General features: G+C 39.8%; 2 protein-coding genes and 2 long non-coding RNA genes across 6 annotated transcripts in view; 2 read left to right on the top strand and 2 right to left on the bottom strand.

Annotated features, from left to right (window-relative positions):
* Window positions 1-17440, top strand: part of otp (orthopedia homeobox) — a 28586-nt gene extending 11146 nt beyond the window's left edge. For both annotated transcript variants that reach the window (XM_046625350.2, XM_046625351.2), the window contains exons 3-5: window positions 5402-5588; window positions 6107-6286; window positions 13604-17440. In XM_046625350.2, coding sequence (XP_046481306.1) covers window positions 5402-5588; window positions 6107-6286; window positions 13604-13914 — 678 coding nt within the window. In that variant the 3' untranslated portion in view covers window positions 13915-17440. The remainder of the gene's footprint in view (window positions 1-5401; window positions 5589-6106; window positions 6287-13603) is intronic.
* The window catches only part of LOC138191033 (uncharacterized), a 62143-nt gene extending 35209 nt beyond the window's left edge, over window positions 1-26934 (bottom strand). The window contains exon 1 of the long non-coding RNA XR_011177273.1: window positions 26449-26934. This is a non-coding gene — a long non-coding RNA (uncharacterized lncRNA). The remainder of the gene's footprint in view (window positions 1-26448) is intronic.
* LOC138191032 (uncharacterized) lies at window positions 17652-25038 on the top strand. Its single transcript, XR_011177272.1, has 2 exons — window positions 17652-17939; window positions 24928-25038. It is a non-coding gene; the product is annotated as an uncharacterized lncRNA (long non-coding RNA).
* Window positions 20713-25092, bottom strand: LOC124218679 (peptidyl-alpha-hydroxyglycine alpha-amidating lyase 1). Of its 2 annotated transcripts, XM_046625346.2 has the most exons (6): window positions 24951-25092; window positions 24639-24843; window positions 23793-24425; window positions 23164-23568; window positions 22484-22732; window positions 20738-21086 (listed from the first exon to the last, which is right to left on the bottom strand). In XM_046625346.2, the coding sequence occupies exons 1-6, from the start codon at window positions 25053-25055 to the stop codon at window positions 20884-20886; spliced, it is 1800 nt and encodes a 599-aa protein (XP_046481302.1). In that variant the 5' UTR covers window positions 25056-25092; the 3' UTR covers window positions 20738-20883. The 2 variants fall into 2 exon arrangements, with proteins under 2 accessions (XP_046481304.1, XP_046481302.1); XM_046625348.2 differs by lacking the exon at window positions 23164-23568 and having other exon boundaries at window positions 20713-21086.
* Window positions 26935-27248: the final 314 nt, after the last annotated feature.

The following is a 27248-nucleotide window of genomic DNA, read 5'->3' as shown; positions in this document are numbered from 1 at the left end:
TCACGATACGGTTTACTCAATTTCAAACAATTGCAAAGTTGCGAAATAATAGGGAATCTTTTAAGTACGCATCGTTACAATTGCGTTACCGCGACAGTTAATTCAGACCTGGTTTCGACGTTCCGAATGTCCCATGAAAGGACACACTTGCAAACGGTCCAAAAACCATTCAACCAATTCCCATGATCAAGGGATAGTTCACCTCCTTATTCCCAAGAGACGCTACATCCGTTATTATATCCCGTTGTGCATGGCTATTGCAAGCATCGTTTTCCGCTGTTTATACATATCCGCGGTGAGGTTAATTCCATGCAGCGTGAAATTTCGGTTTAACCGGTAGTTACGACTAATTTCACGACGCGCGGAGTGTGAGCACTAAGTCGGAGATATTGCCAACGTAAAATAATGATAAAACGTAAAGGGATCAAGTTTAACCGGCAAGCGAGTAATGCGGGAACGCGTGTATATATACACGTTACAGCTGGCACGTCCTTAAAACGCTCACTGCATGCGTACCGACAACGAGACAACAATTTCTCTATCGTTTTATAATAATCGCAGTGATACCAACGATTTTCGGCTGCTCCGAGATATGGAAAGAGGTATATCTTGAAATTTGTAGACTGATAAAAATGAAATCATCACTGAACCGGAATTTTCTAAATACATTCTATATCCGTACTGATTAAATTGTAATCTCGTGTTATCCCAGTCCAAAATGTCTACCATTTCGTAAGAAAAAATTTGATCAATGTAGTTTTTACTCCTTCGCATGTACAGGACCGAAAATGTCGAATAGAATGTGTATTTTCTATTTTTACACTTCTTCTGGTTCTATCTTCAAATGTATCTCATATTCGTAAAGACCGGTCTTTTTCACGCTGAAACAAATATCAGACTTTTTTGGACGAGATAAGGTCCCGAAAATTCAATGATTAACGTGTTTCTTGTAAACGCTGAGATCTGAAAATTGGAGGATTTTCGTATCTTTGTCTACACTACCTCTGTAACATATCCAAATGACAGCCATATCGAAATGTATGCACTAAAAATCTGTCCGAAAGTTGACGGATCGACTCGTATATTCCCTTCTTCTTTCTTTTTTCGTGCTTATTCTTGTTCTTGTTCATTTTCGTTGTGAAATCCGTGAAAAAACGTAACGTGAGGAGAGGGATGAAAAAATTTGGCACGAAAATAGCGGTGTCTGAAAATAGAGAGTAGACAGTAGCTGTTCTACGGTTCTAGGATAAATTTAATTTGGACAGCTATTTATCCTCCCTTATCTTAGGAGGTCCTGGAGGGTATAGGATGGTTCTAGAGAGAGTTTCGCGAAACCCCGGGAGTCCCCGAGGGTGGTCTGGGTAATGCGCCTCGGCCGGTACCTCACCACCTCCTCTTCTCCCCCCCTCTTCGAAGATCTCCCGTCTGCCATCATCAATCAGACCGCGAGAGTCGGTTCGCGTCGCCTGATTCGCACCCTTTGCTTTGTTCACTTCGCCGCATACCCTCTGAACGTGCATCGAAAAGCAGCAATAATCGTATATGGTAAACAAAAAAAAAAAAAAGAAAACCGTGCTTTTCGACAATAAAGTCATAAAATTTCAAAGACTGGACGCAAATTCACATTCGTTGGACAGAAATTAGATAACCTTTTCGAAAGAAATCAAAGGACTTTTGTCAACTATTTTAACAGATATTGTCAGAATCAATGGGGTCGAGAGTGCCTTCATTCGTGCGCTGTAAAGTACCGATACACTCCAACCCTCGAATGTGGATTCTGCAAAATTGAAGAGTCGCTTCACAATCAGCTCACGATTGAATTGCCTACTATGACGATCCATTGTTTCGTAGTGGGATTTCTAGGTAATCAGTTTCAAACTCGGCGAATAATTCAAAGATCAAGATACCACGAAATTGGAGTTTCCTGGGTGAAACGCTCGATGTGACCTCTTTGTCTCGTTTCCAATTTGACTAAAAACAATAATCCATGATAATACCTAATCGTGCTGTGCCTGTGAAAATTTTTCGTCATGGTCCCTCTCGCGGATCTGGTCCGGCAAAAGGTCCCATTCCAAAACCAGATTTCGATCCCGTACAGCGGACTTTCCGTATCCCGCACCAACACAAGTATATTATAGGGTCGTATATCTCCCGAGGGTGCCGAGCTCCAGATCCTCCCGCTTGCGTTGATGGCTCGATCAATTTATATCAACGCCCGCTGAACCTCCTTTACGAGTCCCTCCCCCCCATTTGCCTCTCACCCGTTTCTCCCTTCTCGGCATGGGCCGCCAGCCTCGATCCTCCCCAACGTTCGAGGTAACCGTCTAAACTTATCCTACTCGAATCCGTTAAGCGATTGCTTGGAAAGCTCGCGTGTCCTCCGCGACCGATCGAAAAATGACTTGGAAGACAAAAAAAAAACGAGAGATTAAACAGTTTCGTCCGAGGTCCCGAAAACTATGGAGCCGTGATTTTTTGTCCAGGTGTACCGCTTGCGGAGGCCAATTCACCTTTCCAAGTGCGGCTGGCGGACGCAGCTGTCGGACCGACGCGTGCGTCGGCCTAATCGGTGGATGATTGATCAATTTTTAAAAAGCAATATTCCTAATTGACTCAATATACGCGTATCACAGACTCGATTCGGACCCGAGGGAAGACCGGGATCCGCTGGGTTCTACCCTTCACGGGCATATTGTTAGTCATCGAAAGGTGCGCGCCTCTATCTACGCCCGAATCGATACACACCCGGTTATACCTATAGACAGTGTTACTGGAGTCCTCGGAAAGCTCACCTGGGTCGCCCCAAAGTTGTCGATCACGGTCAACCTCGACTAACCGATGATTAATATCATTGACGGCCATTGATTAGTCGTGATGAAAAAGAACCATCCTTCGGGTACACGCCGCTGGAATGGCAACAAATACCCGGTTGCTTTCGTTCCACGCAGCCGATGTTTGGATTCGAAGAGTGGAACGCGATCAGGTGACTCCGCATTCGAGTATATAGGGTAAAGATGAGCTGGGAGTAAAAACCGGCAAGAAGCTTCTCGATCAATTGAGCCACGCCACTGCCTTCCGCTCTTTTCCATTAGGTTGTTCACGAGGCGGATAACCTCGGGGTTGTAGGCACACAAAACGCGTTGGCTTTTAGTCGGTGTTCGCGCGTGAAATCAGTGCAACCGCACCCACCCTGCTCTGCGGTAGAGGTGGCAGCCAGAGAGAGAGAGAGAGAGAGAGAGAGAGAGAGAGAGAGAGAGGGATGGAGTGGACGGGAGGCGGATCGGGCGAGTGAGAGAAAGAAGGAACCCCAGGGCGCCTAGCTGCTGGGGTGCGGGATCGCGCCTCACGCATCCTAATACGCAAGGCTAACCGCTCGGTCGTTCCCAGTCGACCCCTGACCCCCGCCCGCCACAATATCACTTCCTAAAAGTCAGCAGGTTCGCATGAAGGGGTGAGAAAAAGAGAAAGAAGAAAAAACAACTCGTAATGAATCTCTGCGTACGCTGGACTGGAAAGGTTGAATTCGATTGAAATTGGTTGAATTGGACAACTCTCGAACGCGGTTAGTGAGACTGGCTAAACGAAATCGTTCGGCATCGAGCTTGCTCCAAAAATTTTATCCCACTAACTCGCGGTGATGGTTAGAGTTGGAGGAATTTGTACTCTCTAGCTTTTCTACTACCAAACAACAGTTTCGGAATAGTTGTTTTTTTTTTTTTTCATTAGATGCATTCGATCCAGCACACTTTTAGACATACCTCTAGGATAAAGATACAAGTGTAGAATGAACGTAATAAGCTCTTCCTCGATCAGAGTGACTTCACTTGTTAGTACAACTTACCTAATATAAAGTTATTTGATACCGACCATTATTCAAGATTCCGACTACGAATGTCAAGATTGAGTACAGAATCCATCCCTAGCCTGTTTCGAACCCCATTACAGAATCAGCTCCGAACGGCACAGTATTTCTGATGTCACGAACAAACATCAGAGGCTGTATCGAGCATTACAGCAGAAGTTGCCGACTCACCAAGAAGGCTAAATTTCACAAATTGAATGAGAATGAGTAACACCCTCGGTAAAATTTCGGTAAGTACAGCGTCAACTTCCTCGAAGATGGTCGTTCACGCAACGGATGGTGTAAAGAACAGCGTAGGTATATACGAGCCAGGGATGTAGACGGCGGAAGTGAACGGTTCAACGGGATACACCGTCGGTTCCCATATATCCAATTAGCCGTGGGTAATCCTATCGCAACCCCCGCAAACATATACCAACCTTAGCCGGTGGTAATGCCGTGCTGCGGTACTAATTTACGACTTTACATACGAGCGAAACTGTCCATTCCTGCAGTAGCGGAACTGCCTCCGAAGTAACTCGCCGCCCTGCGGAATCCACCCTTTTCGCTCTTCTCATGTCTGATCGCACCACTCGCGGTAAGTTCACGTCTGGTACGCCAGGTCCATACCCGGTCAGCCACGGTCTCGTTCAGACCAACGGTGCCGCCGATATGGGGATGGGGTTCTCGGAGAACGCAGACCGGCTTTGCATGCGATATCAATAAATCAAGTCCGCCGGCTTTTAGGGGTCGAGGGTGGTTCGGGGGTGGCTGAAATCAACCGCGTCCTCGCCACCGCCGCACACCCGATACATCATCTATTATTTACAACCGCATATTACATCCGCTAGTGTATACATATCGGTACTTGTACCCATATAACGTGAAAAGGATTATTACGGTGCAATGCCACCGTACGGGGGAAGAGATGTCATTTTATGCAAAGTTTCTTGTATCTTCGTTTCGATTTCGAGAGAAAAAGTTCTGAACGCAAACGCTCGATACTGAACCACGCGTCGCAATTCCCGTTTTCTTCGTTCTCTTCCGCAATTATTCTCTTATGCAATTATTGCAACCACTGATCAGAGAATCGCATAATCTAAAACGCTTGTACATCAGGACTCTCAACTATTGGGCGGTTTCTCGGTACAACGCATGTACATCAGGTCTCAAACTACTTTTGAACAACAGTTTATGAATTACCCACTCAGTCCACCTTCATTGCGATCTTCGAATAATTATCTACCTGAAGTTGTGATCGAACTTGAATCGCCGGTATTACCGAGTTTTGGTTATACAGTGACCGAACAGGTCAGTCGATGTGTAACCTCAAGTTCGCCATGTCCTTCTCCCAAAATACAGGCTACCAAGTTTCATTAACCCGCAATAACTTGTTGTTATAATTGAGTATCAGCTAAAACTTGAATCTATCAGCAAGCTTGATAGATCAAAGTCTCAGATATGAGCAAAATGTAAATCAAAACTTTCGAATTGATACCGAACACCGACTGACAATGATAAAAAAAAAAGTGAAAACCTACTATTTAACGGTGTTTTCAGGTATGGTTTCAAAACCGTCGGGCGAAATGGAAGAAGCGAAAGAAAACAACGAACGTCTTCAGGTCACCGGGATCGTTGCTGCCATCCCACGGACTGCCGCCATTCGGGGCGATGAGCTCTGCTGCCGAGCTTTGCGGGGCCGCTGGGATGTTCCACGCACCTACGGATCGATGGGGAATGGGCCCGGGTCAGTAAAAACACAAAATACCAACTCACAAGGTCAAAATCACTAACCGATGGCCGCATCTCCGATTTTCAGACGGTTAATATGTCAGACAAGTCGGTTACGTTGGCAATGCATAATCAGCCCGCACCGCCACCGCCGGCGGACCGCGAAACTAGCTCAATCTTTGTAAACATAACCCGTGACGATCGAGTTTTTTTATTATTGGATTAAATTCCACGGTCATTGGTCACGTTGTGTTGACAAAGATTGAGCCTGCTTCGCATCCGATCCGGGTTAATTTTTCACGGCCAACGTAACCGATTGTCCAAAAAACCTGGCCGTATCAGACGTAACTGCGGACAACTGTGCGTATAAAAATTTGTGAGAAATCAAAGATGTTGACAAAAAAAAAAAAAAAAAAACAGGCTGCAAATAAATCAAAAGCGTAATAAATACTAGTAATAATTAAAGGAAGAAGGGGAATCGCCCCGCCTATAAGGCCAATGGCAATAACTACAACGATCACTGATTTCCCGCAGGACTCGGGCAGCTGGGTCAAAGCGGGATGGGGATGGGCGGTTTCGGCCAAAGTCTGGGTCAGCTAGGGCAGCAAGGCGGCGGAGGTCTGGGCACGTCGCTTGGTCTGGGTAACTCTGGTCTCCCAATAAGCAGTCCGTCGCAAACGGTATACCAGGCTAGCTACGGTCTAAACTCCCTCGGTAGGTATACCCACCTTAATTTTAATCACACGTATCAGGTATTTGCGTAAGAAACTTACGCCATGTTCGCAGAAATTTTGTACCGCCCTGAATCTTTCTGCACCATTTCCTCGCTTCTTTGAGCAAAGTTCAATTTTTGTCAATTATTTTTTTTTTTTTCTTCTTTTTTGCCGTCAATCACTTTTTTTCATCTCACAAGTCAGGTGAAGGTGTTTCGAAAATTCTAATACGGAATCACAGGTTTTGAATTAGCGTTGGATAACAAACGAATTATAAATTGCAACCGTTTATAATCGTCGGCATACCTAATTGTTGCAAAGGAAGCTAATACCTCATTGGGATGAATAAAATTGAATCATTCGTTTCATTCTCGATCAATTTTAAGTACCGAAAACCGATAACTTTACGCTCATATCCCTGTCTAACAACGTTCGTCATCTCAATTGAATAAAATTGAAACTATAGTTATCCAACAACGTTTTGTGATGAAAAATTTATCTGCAACGACGTATTTTCTGGAAAAAAAAAATCCATCCATTTCCCAGTTTCATCGTTTTTCCTGCTAATCGTCAACTCTTTCTTTCAATTCTATTTTCTGCATTATTCATCAAACTTTCTACCGTCGTTGATGCTTTGCCTCGGTACATCTATAAGGCCCAAATCTCTCCATCACGACCCGAGCTAAAGTCGTACAGCGAAGCAAAACGTGAAAAATCCTAACTGCCGAGTCAAGGGGGCAAGGAGGAAGAGAGTGTGTGAGAGAGAGAGGGGGGGGGGGGGGGAGAGAGAGAGAGAGAGGGAGGGAGGGAGGGAGATGGCTGCACCGCGGCGTAATGGTAAGCACACAGCCGGAGAGACCTCGCACCTAGGTGCGATCGCCTTGAGGTCTGACTGTGCAAACATACGGACCCAACTTTACGTTTCTGTCTCAAATTCTTGAACTCTCGAATTCTCAAATCACCACTCAAAGATTCTCTCGCACGCTTCATATACTCCACCATATGTACACATCATATATCCATACATATAGATACATGTATAGATACATACATTGTTTCTTTTTTTTTTTTTTTTTCAAAAATTTTACATAAACGCCGTATATAGGTGTATACATATGTGTATACATATTCGGCGTATGCACGCATTTGCATATACGCCGTATGCAACCAACGCCTCTAACAGAAATCCGAAATACAAAATGAGTTGGGCAATTGATCCCGAGACTCGTTACAATCGTTCACTAATGACAAAAAAAAAAAAAAAATCGATACAACGTAACGATCGATTCAAGGATGACGACTTGCATGAAAGAATGTTCCTTGAAAGGATCTAAAAAAAATGTACACGTTCATCTAGACATGGTTGGTATACATATTTACCGCGCAATTGCAACGTTGTCATTCTTGATATTATGTTGTAATGCAAATATCGACTGTAAATCTTTACTTATCGTTCGATTTTACACCTCTATATACAGCCAAAACCAAACAAAAAAAAACAAAAAAACTACCTTCTCTGGCCCTGGTGAAATCAACATGCATTTCCCAAAAATCCTCGACTCCGTTGGAATAATATATCAAAATTTGTTGATCAATTACATGTGACGAGTGACTTTTCAAAAATACTTTTCTTTCTTTGGTAATGTACACGTATATATCAATTACTGCATGTGCGTGTTATATAAATTAATTGTCAGTATAATTATCATTACTTTCAGAAATCAAACAAAATCTATATTCAGCAAATATTTCAAATTTCCAACAAACGTTGCGGAATGTAAAATGGCCTGTAAAACATGCTGACATTCGTGTGCCTTACATATTGTTATATATATGTATATATATATATATATATATATATATATAACCTGTAATAGATACGGTATATAGTACACGTACATCACATGTTCATGAGACAGAGGTTCGTACCAATTACCACTCGTTACCGCCTAGAGAGTGCACAGATGCCTACGAGTATACATATACCGTATGTATAAGTGTTTGAATGATGCACGAACAATTTGACCGTGACAATTAAAAATCCATTCCAATGGTATTGAATGAATTATAATGAACTCGATCGCTTACTGCCTCTCGAATTTTTCCAACCTGCGCGCATGCCTGCTACTTACAATTAGTATATTTTATAAAAAAACGATCAAGACGGATTTCAGAGGGTGAATGTCTGTCATAATTGGATCCGTGAAATGATCTCCCCTCAAACAAATCAGGCTACATAATTGTCAATGTTCCTGTCGCTTCAACTTTGACCAATTACGGATTGTCCGGAACGAAACTCCGTCAGAGATCCGCGATCGCGTTCCTGTAAAGATGATCGGGGGTTCTCCTTGGATTCGAAGGATCGTATCTAACCGGAGCTAAGTAACGAAACGGGACCGTCGCGCTACCGAGTCTTAAATCGTTTAATACACCATGTCGCACAGAAGCGAAAGCAAAAGCGGTGCAGATATAAGCAAATAGGCACAAGCATTATACATAAGCGCGTGATGAAGAGGTTAGGAAAGTATAGTCGAGGCTTATAGATATGTGCACACAAGGTGAGGAAGTACGTGTAAGAAGAAGATGGTGGAAAGTGGGAGGGTGAGAGGCGAGAGGATCGGTGCGAGACGTGGCACCCGCCTTTACGCAGCGCTCGGTAACTCGGTGAGCAAACAGTTTTTAGAGCGGGTCTTATTTTTCGTTTTTCAACGATGATTAGCACTCCCTGGACGATGAGACGACCGAGCAAACCGAGGCAACGCGACGAGACGCGGGGAAATATTCCGAGCGCTCGTTCCCGGTTCCTTGCGCCGATTGTATCGACTCTCTACCGATGCAAACAAGACTCTATGAGGTGTGAATTAAGACATTTCAAAGTGCCGAGTATAGGCAGGCGGGCACCACGGTAGTCGGCACTTCGAGTTATTATACATACGAACCGACGTTCGTACGTAAATAAGCATAACGCATGTCGGTCTACCTGCATCTCTGATCCCATACCTATGAAATCTTTCATCTTACTCGCCCCGGTAAGTCATTCCACTTCTGCACTTCACGGCATTCTGCGATGTGTGATGTAACTAGATGCACCATTTTTTTGCATATCACTGTACAGTAGTATCCATTAATTGCCTTGATCTTTCGGCTAACTTGTTATCGGTACGAGACAAAATGCGAGTTCGATTCTATACGATTTATGTGACAATGGTTGCATCGCCAGACATCGTAACTGACTTGTCGAAAAAGTTAGTCGTATCGGAATTCATGTCCTCAAGTATACCATTTATGGGCATCTTTTAATTTAACTTTCAATCTCTTCGATTATCTAATTCAAAATTACTAAAATCCGACTTCGAACAAGTTTTGGCACTCGATGGCATACTTCATTGTTTGAAAATTGGGATTTACGTAGATCATCGACGCGCCTCTGGACATGATCTCCGATTATAAGTACCCAATGAATGTGTCCACAATTGGTATCAAGGTGACTGAAACAGGGTGGGTGACAATTTTGCTCAAGTAAAATTCCCTGATTTTTCCCGAGAAGAAATTCAGAATTCCCTGATAAGTTTCCACAAGACTTAAGTAATGTTGGATGGCTTCCGTGACTAACAGGTCCGGAAATTGTGCACCTTGGATGTATAAATTTCAATTCAAAAACACATAGTATTGCTTCGTTTCACACAAATAATTATAAATCGAACAATACCATTGACCAATGATAGCTTAGCTGAATTTACGAAGTATAGTTGAAGTTTGAAAACAATTTGTAAAAAAAATGTACATTTTTCCCTATGATAGAGATACAATTTTGGTGCGTCAGTATTTAGTGCACGAAAGCTGAAAGGTGAGCTGAATTTAAAGCGTTGCACAATGTTTAGTGGGCAGATATAGAGGTGCAAAAAAATTGTCAACGTTGAAATTCAAGATTTCCTACAGTACAAAAAATACAGTACCCATGAAGACTCTGACTTGTCAATTTGTAACGCGTTTTATGAACATGTCAGAGACAAAAACTGTACAATATCCGTGGTATACGAAGTTAGCTACACGATTGATTGTCTTTCTCTTAACGTAAAAGAAATCTTCGACGTCCTTTCAAAAGCCAAATTGAAAAAGGTTGGGCAAGAGTAAACATAGATTGTGTATGAATCCATACGTATTGCAAGAAGAAACTTCTATTGTACGCGTCCCAATAGAATTTCGGAATTCGTTGAAACTATTAAAAGCGCGGACTATTCATTTATAGAATCTCGCGAGAATCCCGCCTGCAGCTCTTTCGGTATTCCTATTCGCTGAAATCGCGAGATGTTGAGTCACGGAAGTCAATGAATGACTAATATCAACCGGGGAAGATGTCTTCACGTGGTTCTGGTTGGGTATAACCGTGGTAGTTCGGTCGGAATGTAAATTTGACATTGCAATTGTGGTATATGAAAAGTCTCTCTCTCCAGGAAGGCCGAGCGTTCCTTGGTTAGCCGTGAGTGCATTTTTTATTTACGAAATTATAGCAATTCCTAGTTATCATCTAGCGACGTCAATATTACATGAAAAGTCTCACGATGGCTCATTTTACTCTTCATTTTTTTCCGGAATGATAGAAAGTATCTCAATTGTGCATTTTTTGATCCCTGAAATGCGGGAAACTTGGCAATAGTGACGCGTGTCTAAAAACCACAAATTATTTTGACGATTTTTGGGATGTGAACCCTTCCCGTTCGTTGTATTATTTAATATAGGATGAAAAAAGGTGAGTTTGCTCGGTCGGTAAGGGTGGGAGTAGTAAATGACCTCAGGATTACTAACGAACCCCGCAACGAATAGAAAGAAAAAATTGTGGTATCTGAAAATTGCAGTTTCAAGTGTTCTTTTTCGTACGTAGCAGCTGGGCTATCGGGCCCGCTTGCTGTATCATGGCCACCGGTTTGCCGCTGGCTACCGCGAGCATCATAAAATCATTTTCACGGGCCCATTCAACGTCGGTGGGCCCGATCGCCCCCACAAGGTGTTTACGACTGCTGCTGTTGCTGCCGTGGCGCAGAGCCGCATAATCAACCCTTCCCAAACCCCATAAGCGCAACCGTCGCTAGAGACGCTGCGAGTGTGGAGTAGATGTGCAACATCAAAAGCTAACCTAGGCTTCTTGAACACGCGAAGTGGTGTGTTCCTGGATATACGCGTCGTTTTTACACGTTGTTTATACAGGATACGACTTCGCGGAGATCGTCCTGCATGCGGCGTGCGGATGAATCGGTTTTCTTTTCTTTTTCTTTTCTTGGTTTTTTTTTTTCTCTATCTTAGCTCGTGTCTTCTTTTTACTTTTTAAGAGAAGCTCTAAAAGCTGACCCAGGTAGCGAGTCGGCTTGGTACGATTTTCTTCAGTTCCTTCTGCTTTGCTGTTTTATACTACCGGGTATAATGATTATTTTGTCCGCTTCAATTCCATCACTGCAGCGGTGATGAAAATTAATTTTTTATTCCTCGGACATATTTCATATGAAAGTGAGGAGATCGTATGGAAAGCGAATTTTTTGTTTTTTTTGACACGAATCAGTCTGTAAACCTAAAACCCGAGATTTTATGAGGATGAAGTTCGTAGTGTTGGGGTAACGATGCAATTTCATAGGACAACTGATTCTACCGCAAATTTAAATTTATCTAAAATTCGGTGAGCATAGTAAAACAGAACCATGGTATTATTCGTATTTTGTAAACTCAAAATCTTCAAAGTAATTTGCAAGTTGTAAAGTAGTAATTCAGTGTCCAATTTTCCGTTGGGTTGCGAAAATGTATCGAAGTCGAACCAAGAGCGATTTAAAAACCTTTTTTTGCGCATACGATTATTTCAGATATTCTCGGATATGTTAATATTAAGTATGTTTTTATATTTTTCTTCAATTTTGCGTAAAATCTATTTTTCTATTCTCTCGGTGTGTGCATAACAATTTGGCGAATACTGAATTTTCCACCGTATCGTAACAAACCGAATGAAAATGTTCCGATCGATTTAGGGCGAAGCAACGCACGGCCCGAATTCGGTTGTCTTAAGAGGATGCTACAGTCAGTCTTTACCGACTGAGTGAAATTTCACTTACTTTGACAATTACCTACGATCACGCATCACTAACGCAAAAACCCTACTTAATGCATTATTCTGTGTGCAATGCCGATCAAAGACGTCCGAAAACTTTTTTGTTTCAAGCTACAATAACGCCAGAAAATGTATTCCTACGATAAGTAGTAATTGAATTACGGTAATACATTTCCTGGCATTATTGTCGCGTAAATAAAACTTTCTCTTAGATATTCGCATCCTGCGTTGTACAGTAATATTCATTAATGCCTTCCCGTTCCGGCTAGTTAACAAAATGCAACTTCGATTTTGTATACGGAGAACAAATTTTGAACTGGAAAAGTGTCCGCCAAAAGCAGGAAATAGTGGTTCAACAGGTCGTCGCAATGTCGCTCATAGCAATAAGCGAAACAATCCGATTGGCGCTTAGGAATCAAAGAACTTTTGCTGAAGCAACGCCGTCTTAATTTTCCTCTACTTTACGAACACTTTCTATACACGGAGATAGTCCTCCTAATTTCTAACCTCTCCCCTCCATAATTCTCTACGAATTACGTGACAATGACTCCCATTATCTCACGTCGTCTTCATCGTTAGTCATTTTCACATAATTCGTATAGAATCTAATTCGCATTTTGTTTCGGACCGAGAAAAAGCTAACCGGAAAGGGAAGGCATTAATGAATATTACTTTACGTAGAACGGCGCTACCGGTAGCTTCCTCGCGTAAGCGATGCGCAAGCGTAGGTAACAGTCAAAATAAGTGATATCTTACTCTGCCTGTAAAGTCTGACTGTACTTCACATACCTGGACAATCTCTTGAAACTTGAAAATCAACCGCGCATGCGCGACTTTTATGGGCTGTTCGTGCAGGCTGGCCATCTCGAGTTTTCAGCTGTCAAATTCCGTTTCGATACGAATTTTAGAGGTTAGAATCTCAAATAATTTAGGTAGCGACTCGGCGAGGTTTGGAAAGCATTTGTTATCGGGTCGGAAAGTTGATTCTTCAAAGAGCGATCGTAACTCAACGCTTATGCTCTTTGAAACTTCAAACGTAGACATTTTGCGTAGATTGGCCGGCCTGCGTCGCAGACAAGAATAAGATTTCGCCGACCAATGAGATCGAATTATTCGGCGCATGCGCGGTTGATTTTCAACTTTCAAGAGATTTCCCCGTTACAGGAATCCTCTCAAACGGAACCGGCACCCATCCACTAACCCTCGGATCACTCGCATTGATTACAGGGGGTGTTCACGTCTCGGCGTCTCGAGGTTCCCCACCCGGGAGTTCGTCGGTCGGCGGTGGTCAACCGGGCAGCTTGGGTCCCGGTTTAAACTGCGGTCAGGGTTCCCCGGGGGCAGCTTCCGGCGGTGGAGTATCCTGCGTCGGTACGGACGGAAGCGGCGAGGCAACCGACTGGCGGGGCGCCCATAGCATCGCGGCGTTGCGACGCCGGGCGTCGGACGCCTCCCAGCAGCAGTACAGCCCCCAGCCTCCACCCCCGGGACCCCCTCAGTACACCGGCCACGATCTCGAGTACAGTTCGGTATACTAGGGCGAATTATCCGCCCCCATATCGCCCAACATTTTTTACTCGCTTGCTGCTCTCGTTTACTTCCTCAGATTGTTTTTACCCTCTTCAGTTTCGTTTTTGACTTTGTTTCATACGATTTTTTTCTCTTTTATTGTTACTCTGTTTTTTGTTTGTTTTTCCTTTTTCTCTCTTCATTTTCTTCTATTCCCTCGATTCTCGTGAATTTTTTTTTTTACCTACCGCACGACAGCCCTGACGATCGTGTTTTGGCTGAGGCACATATGTCGGAAAAATAAAGAAACAGAGTAACACGAGTTTGTAATGAAAATTGAATAATATCGTTGTGTGATTTGTACCGTGTCTGATTACGAATGATACGGTACTTTTATCACCAATGCATGTATGCGTTAATGCGTATACATACTTTTAACGATATTCTTCTCTTCTCTCCCTCTCAAGCTTCTTTGTCGTTTCGCGAGGATACGTTGTTCTCGTATGTTTTTTTTATTTTACAATTATGTTCAACGAGGTGCCGTTGAGTTGGTTGTAATTTTTTTTTTTTTTTTATTTCGCTAAATCGAACTTAGAAAACAAACAAAGGAAAGAAAATAAAACAAGAAGAATTAAAAGAGAATAGAAACGAAAAGGACGTGAATAACGTAATTTAATTATACAGCGTATTTAAATGAACTGCAATTTTCCGAAGTTGAGGTATACGATATAATAATAATAATAATAATAACAATAACAATAACAATAATAATGATAAAAGAAAATCATCACTGCGGGTACGATATTTTATCTATAGTATAACAATATGTAGTGATATGTAGATGTATGATACCTAGTGCAAGAAACGAGGCATTGTAAATAGAGTCAAGAAATATGACGTTATAAAACACATAATATTAATCATACTGTATCAGCTGGTAATTGTATACAACTCGTGGGTATGATTTTGAAGCCAGAAAAAAAAAAAATAGTAAAAAAATCCCGAATCGAGACGAAAAAATGTTTAAACAAATTTTCAGACATGAGGTCCATAATTCTTGCACGATTTTTCTCGTAAACGGATCTCATTGTTCAATTGGCATAAGAATTTCAATTCGTAATAATTTTACCGATAACACGTTCAATTTTCATTATTCGATACCCTACTTATTATCACTTCAACAGACGAGAAAGGAGAAATGTCTGAGAAATTGGTTAACTGTAATTATATACGATTATATTATGTTATAGCGCGTTGTGAATTGACGAATAATAAAATGTTTTATCGTTGTCTCGATATATCAAAATACACACACACACGCATATATATATATATATGAGATGGAACTTTTGTAAATAAATTATGTACCTATAACCTACGTCAATCACGTCACGATAATTCCAGGGGTAAGTTGTATCTACTCATGTTAAATTGCTAATCGATACGGACAGCAAAAATGACGATAATAATAATAATAATAATCGTTATTACTATTATTATTGTATGGTATGTAAAATTTCATCTAGCAATTAATTATCACAGGGATAAAATCAAGGATAATTATCTCTACCGTATTATTGTCATATCATGCACATACGTAAAAACCATGGCGGAGTCGGTAACATAATAAAATCGTCAAATAAAGAGCAGCGTATCGACTAACTGTTATTATCGTTATTATTGTTATTACTATTATTATTATTATTGTTATCGTACGTAAATACGTGCGTATATAAGCACGGAAAATAGGTATGTATGTATAACGTATGACGAAGTGCAAGCAGAGTAAAAGACAAGAGTATGCTTTTAAATTGTGATATTTTCGCGGGCACATCTAATGTATTCGGTTTGTCGTTGATTTTTTTTTTTTCTTCTTTGTTTCTCCTCATATTTTCTCCTTTCCCACCCCACCCTTCAATAAAAATCCATGCGTAATGGTATTAAAAACGATGACAGCAAAAACAAAAAAAAAAGAAAAAAAAAAAAACAAACATACTCCACATGTAGGAAAAAAACCCGCGGGCAACGAAATCGCACGTTTGTAACGGGGATGTGAATTCAATATAATAATAATAATTATTATTATTCTAGTTACGAATTTATCATAGATATTAAAAATAACAATAATAATATTAATAAAAGTTGTAATAAAAATTTGAAAAATATGATTAAAACGAGAAAGACAAACATTGGCACACATACGCCTCCCACACACACACACGCACACACGCGCGCACGCAGCCACACTCACACACAAACAAACACGCGTACGCGCAGACAAGAAAGAAACTATCATAGATAAAGTTGAATAATGATATAGCATTAATTAATATTAGGCCACAGGTATTAGTTATGTCGATGTAATAAGCTACAACGTATACGATTTTTAATGTACAAAATATTATATATTATACTTACAACCATATGTTACATATATATTATAAGTATATTAAATACATTATACACACAGACGCGTAATTACGTTCCTGTAGGTGCAGGATTGGTCGCTGTTCGAAACTTCCGTTCCATTCTAATTTGGGTTATGTACAATTTCTCAGTTAGAAAGCGATAGTCGTAAATAGCAAAATCGTGTTCAAATATTTTTCTGTTTTTTTTTATTTTGTTTTTTTTTTTGTTTTTTTTGCGAAAAAATTCTTTGCAAAAATATGGAAAATTTCTGGCCATAAATCGAGGCGAAATTTAGACACCGTTGCTCGCCCTGCACCTATGAATGAAACGTCGAATAACTCAAGGGAGGAAATGTCACGGCGCTAAAAAGGAAATAACTGTAATCGCTAGTATTCCGCGATTCAAAAAAAAAAAAGAAAAAAAAAGCGTACCTATGTATACAACGCACGTGTGCGAAAGAAAAAGATACGGAGAAGAGAAAGATCGAGAGAAGGGTAAAAGGCAAAGGATTTTCGTCAAATGAATACAAATTCTAAAAATTAGGCACCCTCCGATTACCGAATTTAAAAATAAAAACACGAAACCATATCACGTATACCAATCACTAAACGAAAATATCTTATTCCATACAGAAAAGAGAAGGATTCTATTTTTTTTATCACTCGAATTTATTATTCGTCGCTCTTTTTGAATTAATTCTCGCGTGTTTGATTTGTCGCGATACGTTGTATTGAATGCGTAAAGTTGGACGTAAGCCTGATTTTTTTCAAATATTACTTGCAAAAGATGGCATATCTCAGCCTGCTGCAGGATTAAAAAAAAACATGAATAATAATAATAAACAAGATTGTTAATCGTTCATTAGCTTTGCGTTGTACGCATATCAAGACGTGGGTTTACTGCTGTGAAGTAACTTCGATACCACGTCTATGCTGTACAGGGAAGAAAAAAAAAAGAAAGAAACGTTTCAAGAAACATGTGAAAAAGTAAAGAAAAGGTAAAAAAAAAAAAAAAAAAAGGGGACGTGAAAAAATATTAGGAGTAAGATAACAAGAAACGAGAGAAGAAATAGGAAAAAACAAAACTGAGAAACGACTAAAAACTGTTAGGAAAGAAAGAAATGAAAAAAGAGAAAAAAAAAAAGAACCGTGGGGAAAAAATAAATCAACAGCAATGGGCAGACAGAGAAATTTTAAGTTTATATCGTTGTATAGTTGTGTATAGTCAACTGAGTGTGTATAAAATAAATGATTATCAAAATACACCGAGTCTATTGATTGTTATTATTATATATTCTTCCTCAAGTTCATTCATCAATATTTATTTTACCAACCAATTTTCGTGGTAACACATTCAACGTACCGACAAAGCGGTTAATTTGACGAAAAGATAATGGAAACGATGTAGGCGAGAGTTTGAGAATACATCAATAGACAAAATCCTAACTACGCAGTGATAGATACATCGCATATTGTGGAACAAATTGGCAAATAGTTGCTCACCTCTCTGGTACCGCGCCGCGTCACGTCCCCGAGGGATTGATTTATTTTTAAATCTGATCGAGAAACTTTCGAACGCGTTACGAGAATTGAGTCGCGAACGGTTTAGTCGAGGGAGGTGATAATTGCCGAGGCAAACAGTGCAGGTGAGTTATTCGGTAGTTGCTATGTATTTAGTCCAGAAAAACGGCATCGTTACAAAACTGGGCTTGGCGCGCAACGAGCCAATGTACACTTGTATATTACGCGTGTCCAACGTCGTAAAATAAGCTCGTTAGTCGAGTCAAAAGTCGTACGTGAAAAGGAGGGAAAAAAAAGATACAAAGAAAACGAAATTCACACGTACGAGGTTATACGTATCCGCATACAGCTTCGCGAGCGATTCATTTTACACGTTTCGATGGATTTGTACGCACGTAATAACGGGATTCATCCGCGTGTTACGAACCTCGCTGTATTCGCACTATAAATACCGCACGGGGTAAATGATTAGAGCATATTTGTGGTTCTTTAGCATCGTATATTTCCAGTTAATAAAATAATTAACGCGTTAATTCGCGCCGTTTAAACTACGTTATACCGACCCGTCTCTTGTCCCGCGCATTCCCTCACGTTTCATTCACGTAATGTTACACATTCTCCGCAGTCAATTGTCATTCTGGGTTTACGAGCCCGTTACCGTTTGTCGGTAATGAAATGGTCGGTATGGTCACTGGTTTGTCTTACCGACGCAAAAAAACCACCTGGTGTAGAGTTCTGAATTACCGACGCATTTTAACTACGTCCCGTGTAATTTCTCAAATCTTTACAACAATTCTAAATAACGATCGTGGCATTCATCGCGAATTTTTCACGTTTCGAGTTGTAGGTGTAATTGACAGCGATTACAAAATGTAATTCTGAGTGGAATAAGAAAGGATACGTCGAAATTGTAACTGCGTCCAATACGGTATACAAACACCCAAATTTTATTGAAAATATACAATTTGCATAGTAAGACATGTTTGTTGTTATAGGTACGTATATGTGTTACGCGTATAAAGATTTTTCACGTGAATGTCTTTTATTTTCATTTTTTCTTCCAACTTTTAGTTCTGGTCTTCCTCATACCTCACGGTCGAAGATATTTCATTTCATGAAACTTACTTAGGTACGAACGTTTCGAATTCAAGATGAATCCCAAATCCTCGCTATTTGGCTTTATAAAATACGAGGATCACGTGGTGGAAGAAAATTGAAGGGTTTCAATGGACGCGAAAATCTTCCGATATATATACACACTAGAGGGTTTCAAAAAAACCGACTATTTTTTTTTATTTTCGAAGAACATTGAAAAATCTTCCGAGTGTCCCTCAAAAATGACCTCGGTAAAATATGAGCTCTTAATATTGATATTTAGAGGTGGCGATTCTCAATTTTCTATTTCCCATTTAAATAACATGGGAAAATTTTTTTTTAAATTCAGAATTTTATTGCTCGAAAACGAATCGGTGTGAAGATATAAACAAAAAATATTCTTGTATGAAATTTTACGCTCTACAAAAAAGGTCTGAATAAAGATTTGCGCAAGGTAAGTCGTTTCGGAGTTATCAGGCCTCAAACATCGAACCGTTTGAAATAATGATGTTATTAATTTATAAATGCTACAAAACTGACTCATATCACTTAAATACACAATATTATTGATTTTAAAATTAAAACTATAGACTTCCAATGAAATGTCAATTAATAAATTTCATTAATCAACGATATGAGTCAGTTTTGTAGCATTTATAAATTAATAACATCATTATTTCAAACGGTTCGATGTTTGAGGCCTGATAACTCCGAAACGACTTACCTTACGCAAATCTTTATTCAAATCTTTTTTGTAGAGCGTAAAATTTCCTACAAGAATATGTTTTGTTTATATCTTCACACCGATTCATTTTCGAGCAATAAAATTCTAAATTAAAAAAAAAAATTTTCCCATGTTATTTAAATGGGAAATAGAAAATTGAGAATCGCCACCTCTAAATATCAATATTAAGAGCTCATATTTTACCGAGGTCATTTTTGAGGGACACTCGGAAGATATTTCAATGTTCTTCGAAAAAAAAAAATAGTTGGTTTTTTTTAAACACTCTAATACACACATATGTATAAGATACAAGTATTTGTCGTATATAATACTATCAGTTCCCGTTAGCAGCAATCGGTAGAAGAATTCGGATCAAGTGCAGAGAGAGTTCGGGCGAAATAAATCACGGAGAGAATATCTATTCAAAGTGTCACGTAGAAGTGCGGTGAAGATTTTTCTCGATCATTATTTCATCCCTGCGATTAGATATTCGACTCATTCGGTAAATGAAGTACAATCCTAATGACTTGACGATTCGATTTATTACTTCGTAAAGTACGAAAACACCTCGATGCATATCGAAAAATTGGTGTCGTTGAATCAAACCTCACAATAAGTCGAATAGTAGATAATATCAAAAAACCAATGTCTCGAAATTTCATGCGATGAAAATAAAAAAAAAACAAACACGGGGATCTCGAACCCTTCGGTGTCACATTAAAAGCAACGATGAGCCGAAAGCGCTTTGACGATCACGATCACTGTAACAATGATTAATCAGCATGATATTTTATAGTCAATCTTCAGTGTTAATTAAATGATTCGCACGATCGATAAACAAACCTGAAATGTACTTGCTATATGCACTTTAGCAATTTTTGCTTACGTTACAGTTAATTTCATATATCCATTATATACTAATCTTATACAATATAAAACACGCACTTCTTTTGGTCGCCATTTAATTTTACTCATCCGATTAATATATGTGTAACGTTAGGCACGCGAAAGAATATGTATATTATTGGGGGATAGTAAAAAAAGTTGAAAAAAAAAAAAAAAAAATACACGCGGAAATTACCAAGTCTCAAAACAAATTTTCATTACGCGTTTCTTTCAAACTCTTCACCTGTTTTTTCCGGGACATACTTTGTTTTTCTTTAACTAATATCAAGGTTACCGTATCATTTTATATGGAACTTTGTTCCGGAATGAATAACAGAACGGGGCAAATTTTTTTCGGTAAATATTCATATTACTTTAGTGAGATTATTTTCATCGTCGGATGTTTCGGGTTCGGTATTTAATTTGCTAAAGTCTCGAGTATTTGGCCGTTTGTCAAAAAACTTCCTGCCTTTGCTCTTCCGGTTTTCCGAAAAATTCGAAAGTTTGAAATTTTCTCTCCTCTCGGATTCCCAACCACGCATATCTCGGCGAACGGTCAGCAAGCAGCCTGTAAAAATGGTAAAGGGTATAGAGAAAACGGATTTCCAGCGGATAATGCAATTGGCCGCTCCTGGAACCATGCAAAGGATAAGAATTTGAGAGAAGTACGGAAGAGAAAGCGTCGACAGACGGTGAGACAAGATTTTTACCGTATGACGCGAGACGATCATTTCGATCGGTAAGAAAGTACAAAACAATAATTACGTATAAAAAAAAAAATCCGCCTAAAAATATGTCATCAAAGTGCGAATTCGGAATGTAAATGATGCAACAAAAAGGAACCCAAACCGAATGAAATAAAAATGGTATAATTTATTTTTACTTGATTTACGTAATACGCGGATACATAAACAATAATTGTCCACGATAAATAATAAACATGAATGTATAATATATGTAACATAATTAAAATACTGTACAGTAAACTAATTAAATATCGCAAAGTTTAAACTATGGACGGATGAAATAATGTGCTCCTCACCAGCAGTTACAATCAACTGTTTGATTTAGGAATTTTCTTCAAACGATGTGAAAATTTTCGAATACTTGTATTAAAAATGAAAAATAAATAAACAGCAGAACAAACGTTTGAAATAGTCCATCACATTTTTAGCAGCATCGATTTTAAAATTAGGAACCAAATTTATCTGCAACGCAAATTAAACGATATTACTGAAAACAGTGTAGTTGATCACGGTCACTGACGAATACTTATCTGTGAAACTTTGAGTAGCACAAAAGAAGAAAAACAACCCATCAAGTTATTGTATACAAAAACTAAATCTAGATTTTAACAGATCGACAAAACATCAACCATATTCGGTATAAGAATTATAATTAAACAAACTAAATGTTAAAAGAACAGAGTATTCCTGTGCGAAAAATTAATTAAGTACATGTGTGTACTGGTTAATACTAAATTACGTCTTGAAAAATTTATAAACATATAATATTGGACAAGACGCTACTTGGACTAATGAATATCAGTGATTCTACAATCAATGTAAAATTAGTAAGTACTCAACATCGGTCAGTGTAAAATACATTAAAAAAGACTGTGCCACCTTGAGAAAGGCATTTAGATGAATAAAATAAAACAACCGTAAGGCGTAGAAATTAATCGCAATTCGTGAAATCAATTGTCGATACTGGTGAAATACAGTGGTGAATACACGGAGTGAATCTGAGGTGCCTTTATAACACGTTCCTTAATAACCAAATCCACAATTAAAAGAAAAGCGAATGAAATAATCGAGAGCTTCAGTTTCAGTCAGTTAAATGTCGTACGAAATACAGAAAAATCAATAATAACGAAGCAGTGAACATACAGTCTCTCTAGACATCAATCTTCCTGAACTAATTTAGTGAACTCGACATCAGTGTCGTCGTATCTGTCAACTCTACCTCTTTTCCTGCATCGGGCAATAATAGCCGCTATCGCAAAGCAGAGTGCCACGAGTACTACAGCCGCGGTGACGAGAGATAAGACGATTGTCGTCGCCGTCACTCCTCTGTGACTCACAGTAACAGGTCTGTCGATGCCAGTCAAAGGAACACTGTCGAGACGCGGAGGCGTCACAGTTGAGCGAATAACAGAAGACGAAAGTTCTCCTTTGCGACGTTGCTGCTGCTGATGAATTGGTGAATTTGGCACTGTGAAAGAGGTTTGGAAATAACGATAAATCAGTACAGAAGATTTACCTAATCAGTCTTCTAGAAATGGGTGAAACGGATCTTCAAGTGAAATTTAAACATACGAAGCAGAGACTTTCTTTCGAAATCAAAATCTTCAGAAAATTGCTTGGAATCTGATAATAACTTGCTGAACGATCACCGTCCCCAATAAATTTACTAAAAAGCAAAACAGTAATAATTGCTGTTTGTCGAAAGTAAACGTGAATTCAGTTGTTAACCTCTTTCTGGATTATTATGGAAAAAAATGAAAGCGTTCACAAAACTAACGAATGAAACAAACTGCAAGCGATGGATGGATTTCGTGTTTTACAGAATTTGACACTAGCGCATTTTGATAGAGAGCGTTTAAGATTCTACATTCAATATTTGTAAGAGTAAACCGCAATTACCTTGAGAAAATTTGTAAATTTTGTGCGGATTTAACTCAACAACGTAAATATGTGCTTCGTTACTAGAAACAGCTATGTCGTGTGGAGTTTGCAAGCTTGGATGGGGACCAAACTGCGATAGAATGCTGCCATTGTTTATGTCAATGACGAAGCCCCTACTTTCTTCAAATTTTAGTGCGCCGTTATTAACGAGGTAAATTTTCTCGTTAGCATAAGCGACACTGTATATTTTGTCACCGATTGAAGGGTGTTTGTATTCCTTGTGGAAGCTTCCATTATTAGCATGAAAGCACGATATTCGCCCGTTTTCTCTGTCTGCCACAAATATGTAATCCAAATCTTCTGCCAGTGCCAACGCGTGAGGTACTAAAAATGCGTTCGATGGGGGCAAGAAGTAACGGCTCTCTGTAGACAAAATTATTATCGCCCGTTGTTGATTATATACAGTGATACGCGTAAGAAGCTCGTTTTATTTACATCCAAACAAATTCTTATGCCAGATTTAAATTACGAGCAAAAACTGTCACAGATGTTCATGTAAAAACTAAGTATCTGCGAGAGAAGCCGAACATCTCCGAATGGATCAAAAAGTTTCTTTTGTAAGAAATCAGAGCATAAAGAGGTTTTACCTGTCCCTTCCCAATGACGACCCCACGTCAATATTCTCTCTCCCTTTCCATTGAATTTTATTATCCTTGAATTGCAGTATCCATCGCTGACATAAAAGTCACCATTTTTTTGTACGGCAACTGCCGTAGGTTTGCAAAACCTTGTGTTACTGTTGCCCGGTTCGAAAGCTTCGCCCAAAATCAAAGACGGTTTGATTTCGTATCGGCCAATCTTTTCCTCGAGCATATGACTGTCCGCGAGTTTCAATTCGACGTCAAATTCTCTACCGGTTTTCACTTTTTGCAATTTGTCAGAAGCCAGATCATTGGCATCAAACTTAAAAACCTGGTGCATGGCTACGTCCGTAATCCAATAATTTCCCAAGTGGTCTACGGTAAGTCCATGCGGCATGTAAAACATGCTGTTACCCCATTCCGAAATCTTTTGTCCACTGTCGCTGTTTATAAGCACAATAGTGTTTTCCCTTACCGGCCCTGCTTCTCTGTCAAACTTATTGTCATTTCCAAAACTACCGATGTTCCACACTCGACTTCCTCTATGAAACACAGCCACGTTACCCTCTGGGTCAATAGACACTGCGGATAACTGGCCAAATGTTATATCTGAAGCCCATTTATCGTCCCAAACTATACCTGTGTATAGAAGAAATACGTACGTTTTACATTTACGAAATTTCCCATCAATACTTCCAGATTATAGACTAATTAAATTTAGCTGTTTTGTGGCTCGGATAAATTCACAGTATTCTTAGACACAACTGCAAAAGACTCACGACCTCGCAGATTCTGATAAATTAATGTTCTCTAAATTTGTATAAAGCTTGAATTATACTGTTACAAACGCACTCGGATCCAATTTTTCCGAAAATGAATTTGAGCCAGGTGAGATTTGACTCGATGAAACGTCTCTGCTAAGTAACGGAGACCACGGCGGTGCTTGTGGTCCTCTTTCCTTGTCCTTTACTCTGTTTCTGTTGCCATTGTCGTTGTCAGTATAATCGGTATAATCGTTAAAATGAAATTTATTTTCAGACAAATAGGGCGTCTTGATCTGTAAAATCAATCGAAACCGGTAAAATTTCCCAAGATAATTTTATCGAGCATAACTGATGCAGCTCACACGATATTGTTACAGGATGCTCGTAAGCTTTTTCTCACCTGAGAATTTTGCAGCACCGATGTTTGAGAAGACAGATTGACTAGAACCGCAAGAGTCAACGAGGCCAGACAAGAAGGGTTGAGATAACGTTGACAAAAAGTCATGACGAGAATAAAACGACAGAACTGTTTCTATTTGATGAAAGACTTTGGCAGATGTAGAATGTAGACGTTTACACTAGGTAACTAATAATTTATTGACAAGTATAGCCAATGACAGATATAAAACTGTGTAACTACAATAAAATAAAAAAAAAAAAGTAGAAAAAACACGTGTCACTGCAGCTGTTCTACAAGGATTGTCATAATGTTACAGTGAATATTACAACCGCGATTGCTCTTTACCATAATTATAGTTACTATGGTTATGGTCAGGTATTTTAAAAATTTACACTAAAGATTAAAGCAGCCGGCTGACCATTCGCTGGTACTAGTCATCTGTTCATTCTTCAAATCGACGCAACAATCACGCGAAATTATTTGTCCCCGACAATATAGTTGGTATACTTCAGCTGTTTCCGGCTATTCGATCACGTTGCGAGTACCGCTTTGTTATTGTCGTTAAGATTATCAAAATAATACTACGGGCGCTTGACACTAACAAACAGGTTCAACGGTATCCATACGTGTGTACGCAAATAACGCACTCGATAACAGGTGGCATTGGGATGACGCGACGCTGACGTCATTACGACATTGACGGAAGAATTTAGAGACGGTTACCCCTGGGCAAATTGTTGCAACTGATACTCGGCGGGTAAGTGGGCCGAGGCCATTAGAAATCGTCTTATGAATCCGGTAGCTTCTCTATCGGCGGGAGCCGTGCAACAAGCAATCCCATAGTCACGCCTACGAGCAACGCCGCACGGCTGATTCGCATGGAACGCGAACAACGCGGTGGAAAACGTCGAGCTGTGTGAACGTAGATGGCACTTCGATTGACATTCAAATGTTTTCGATAGTCACTTTCCAAACAAATGTTGACAATCGAAACAAAAGGCAGTGAATATCCGATAACAAAGCCAACGATCCGGGCGCTTTGAGCTGCCCATATTTGTAAACATCACTTGATTTACGATAAATGAGCTGGCATCAAGAAATCGTCGAAAGACACAAATGTAAACAGATTCAATGAAACAATACCCAACGATAATATGCGAAGAATTGTAGGGGCGGAGATATGTTGACGAACGATATAAAATCGATATGAGATGTACTGATGAAAAAATACGAGCCTGTATATGCATACAAGGCACGGCAATGACACAACATACATTTACAACAGATAGATCGTAATATTCGTGATATGGAGGTTAACGAATCTTTGATCGTCCTCATTGTGAGGTCGGCAGACATAGTCGACCTCTTAGCACCATCCCCATAACTGTGCATCCATCACACATCCTGAAGTCCTCGTTGCATAAATGTGTGTGTGTGTGTGGACAAATGAGGCAAAGAAATAGCTAAATAGCAATTTAAACGCCAAGTCATAACTTACGCATAATACAGCCTCGCCGACGATCACCGTACTCGAATAATACGTACGACTGTCATCTGCAGCTCCCGCTTCCGTGATATCAAGATCGCACAGCTCATCCTTGAAGTGTTTAAATATCTCCAAATATCGAAGTCCACGTATCTCAAACGCGAAAAAGGGCTTAACAGCCCCACAATAATAAACAATAACACTCCAATGCATTTGCATTTGACGCAGAAATAAAGAAACGGCACGGATTCTACGAAATCGTGATGGTGAATTCGTAGAATTTATGCTATTTCTTTGTTTCATCAACAATGTTGAAATCGAGTACAGCACCCCCTTAACCAATTCTTCCTACACCGAACTCACTTCACGAATCACTTTACACTTTACGAATGTAACTTCTTTCACTCGGTGGAACTGCACTCATCGTATTGTATAATACTACTCACGATACACTCCGAATATTCCGATTTAAACGCCGCGACGCTCGGCTGCGTGGCTCTCCGTTCGACGACCAAACACGAATGACACGATGCGCTGACAAGTTCAGACTGATTTTCCTGAACGTGTGCGTCGGGTTGCCGTTACACATCGCCTCAGGCGTTCGTACGACCCGATGCTCCAAGGACCCGGCGAATACAGTTCATAAATGAATTTTTAACAGAAAAAACCGTATTATATCGAGTTCAATTTTTACTCAAATTTAGGTCCGCCTCATACCGTAAAAAGTGAATCCCATCTCCGCGAGATGTTATTTGGGTAATATACTGACTAAATATAGTACCACGCACCGTATAATTATGAACGTAACTCGA

The sequence above is a fragment of the Neodiprion pinetum genome, chromosome 5 (assembly GCF_021155775.2).
Source record: "Neodiprion pinetum isolate iyNeoPine1 chromosome 5, iyNeoPine1.2, whole genome shotgun sequence".
NCBI classification, from domain to species: domain Eukaryota; kingdom Metazoa; phylum Arthropoda; class Insecta; order Hymenoptera; family Diprionidae; genus Neodiprion; species Neodiprion pinetum.
The sequence above is the reverse complement of the archived record's forward strand: the minus strand, read 5'-3'. Positions and strand labels throughout refer to the sequence as shown.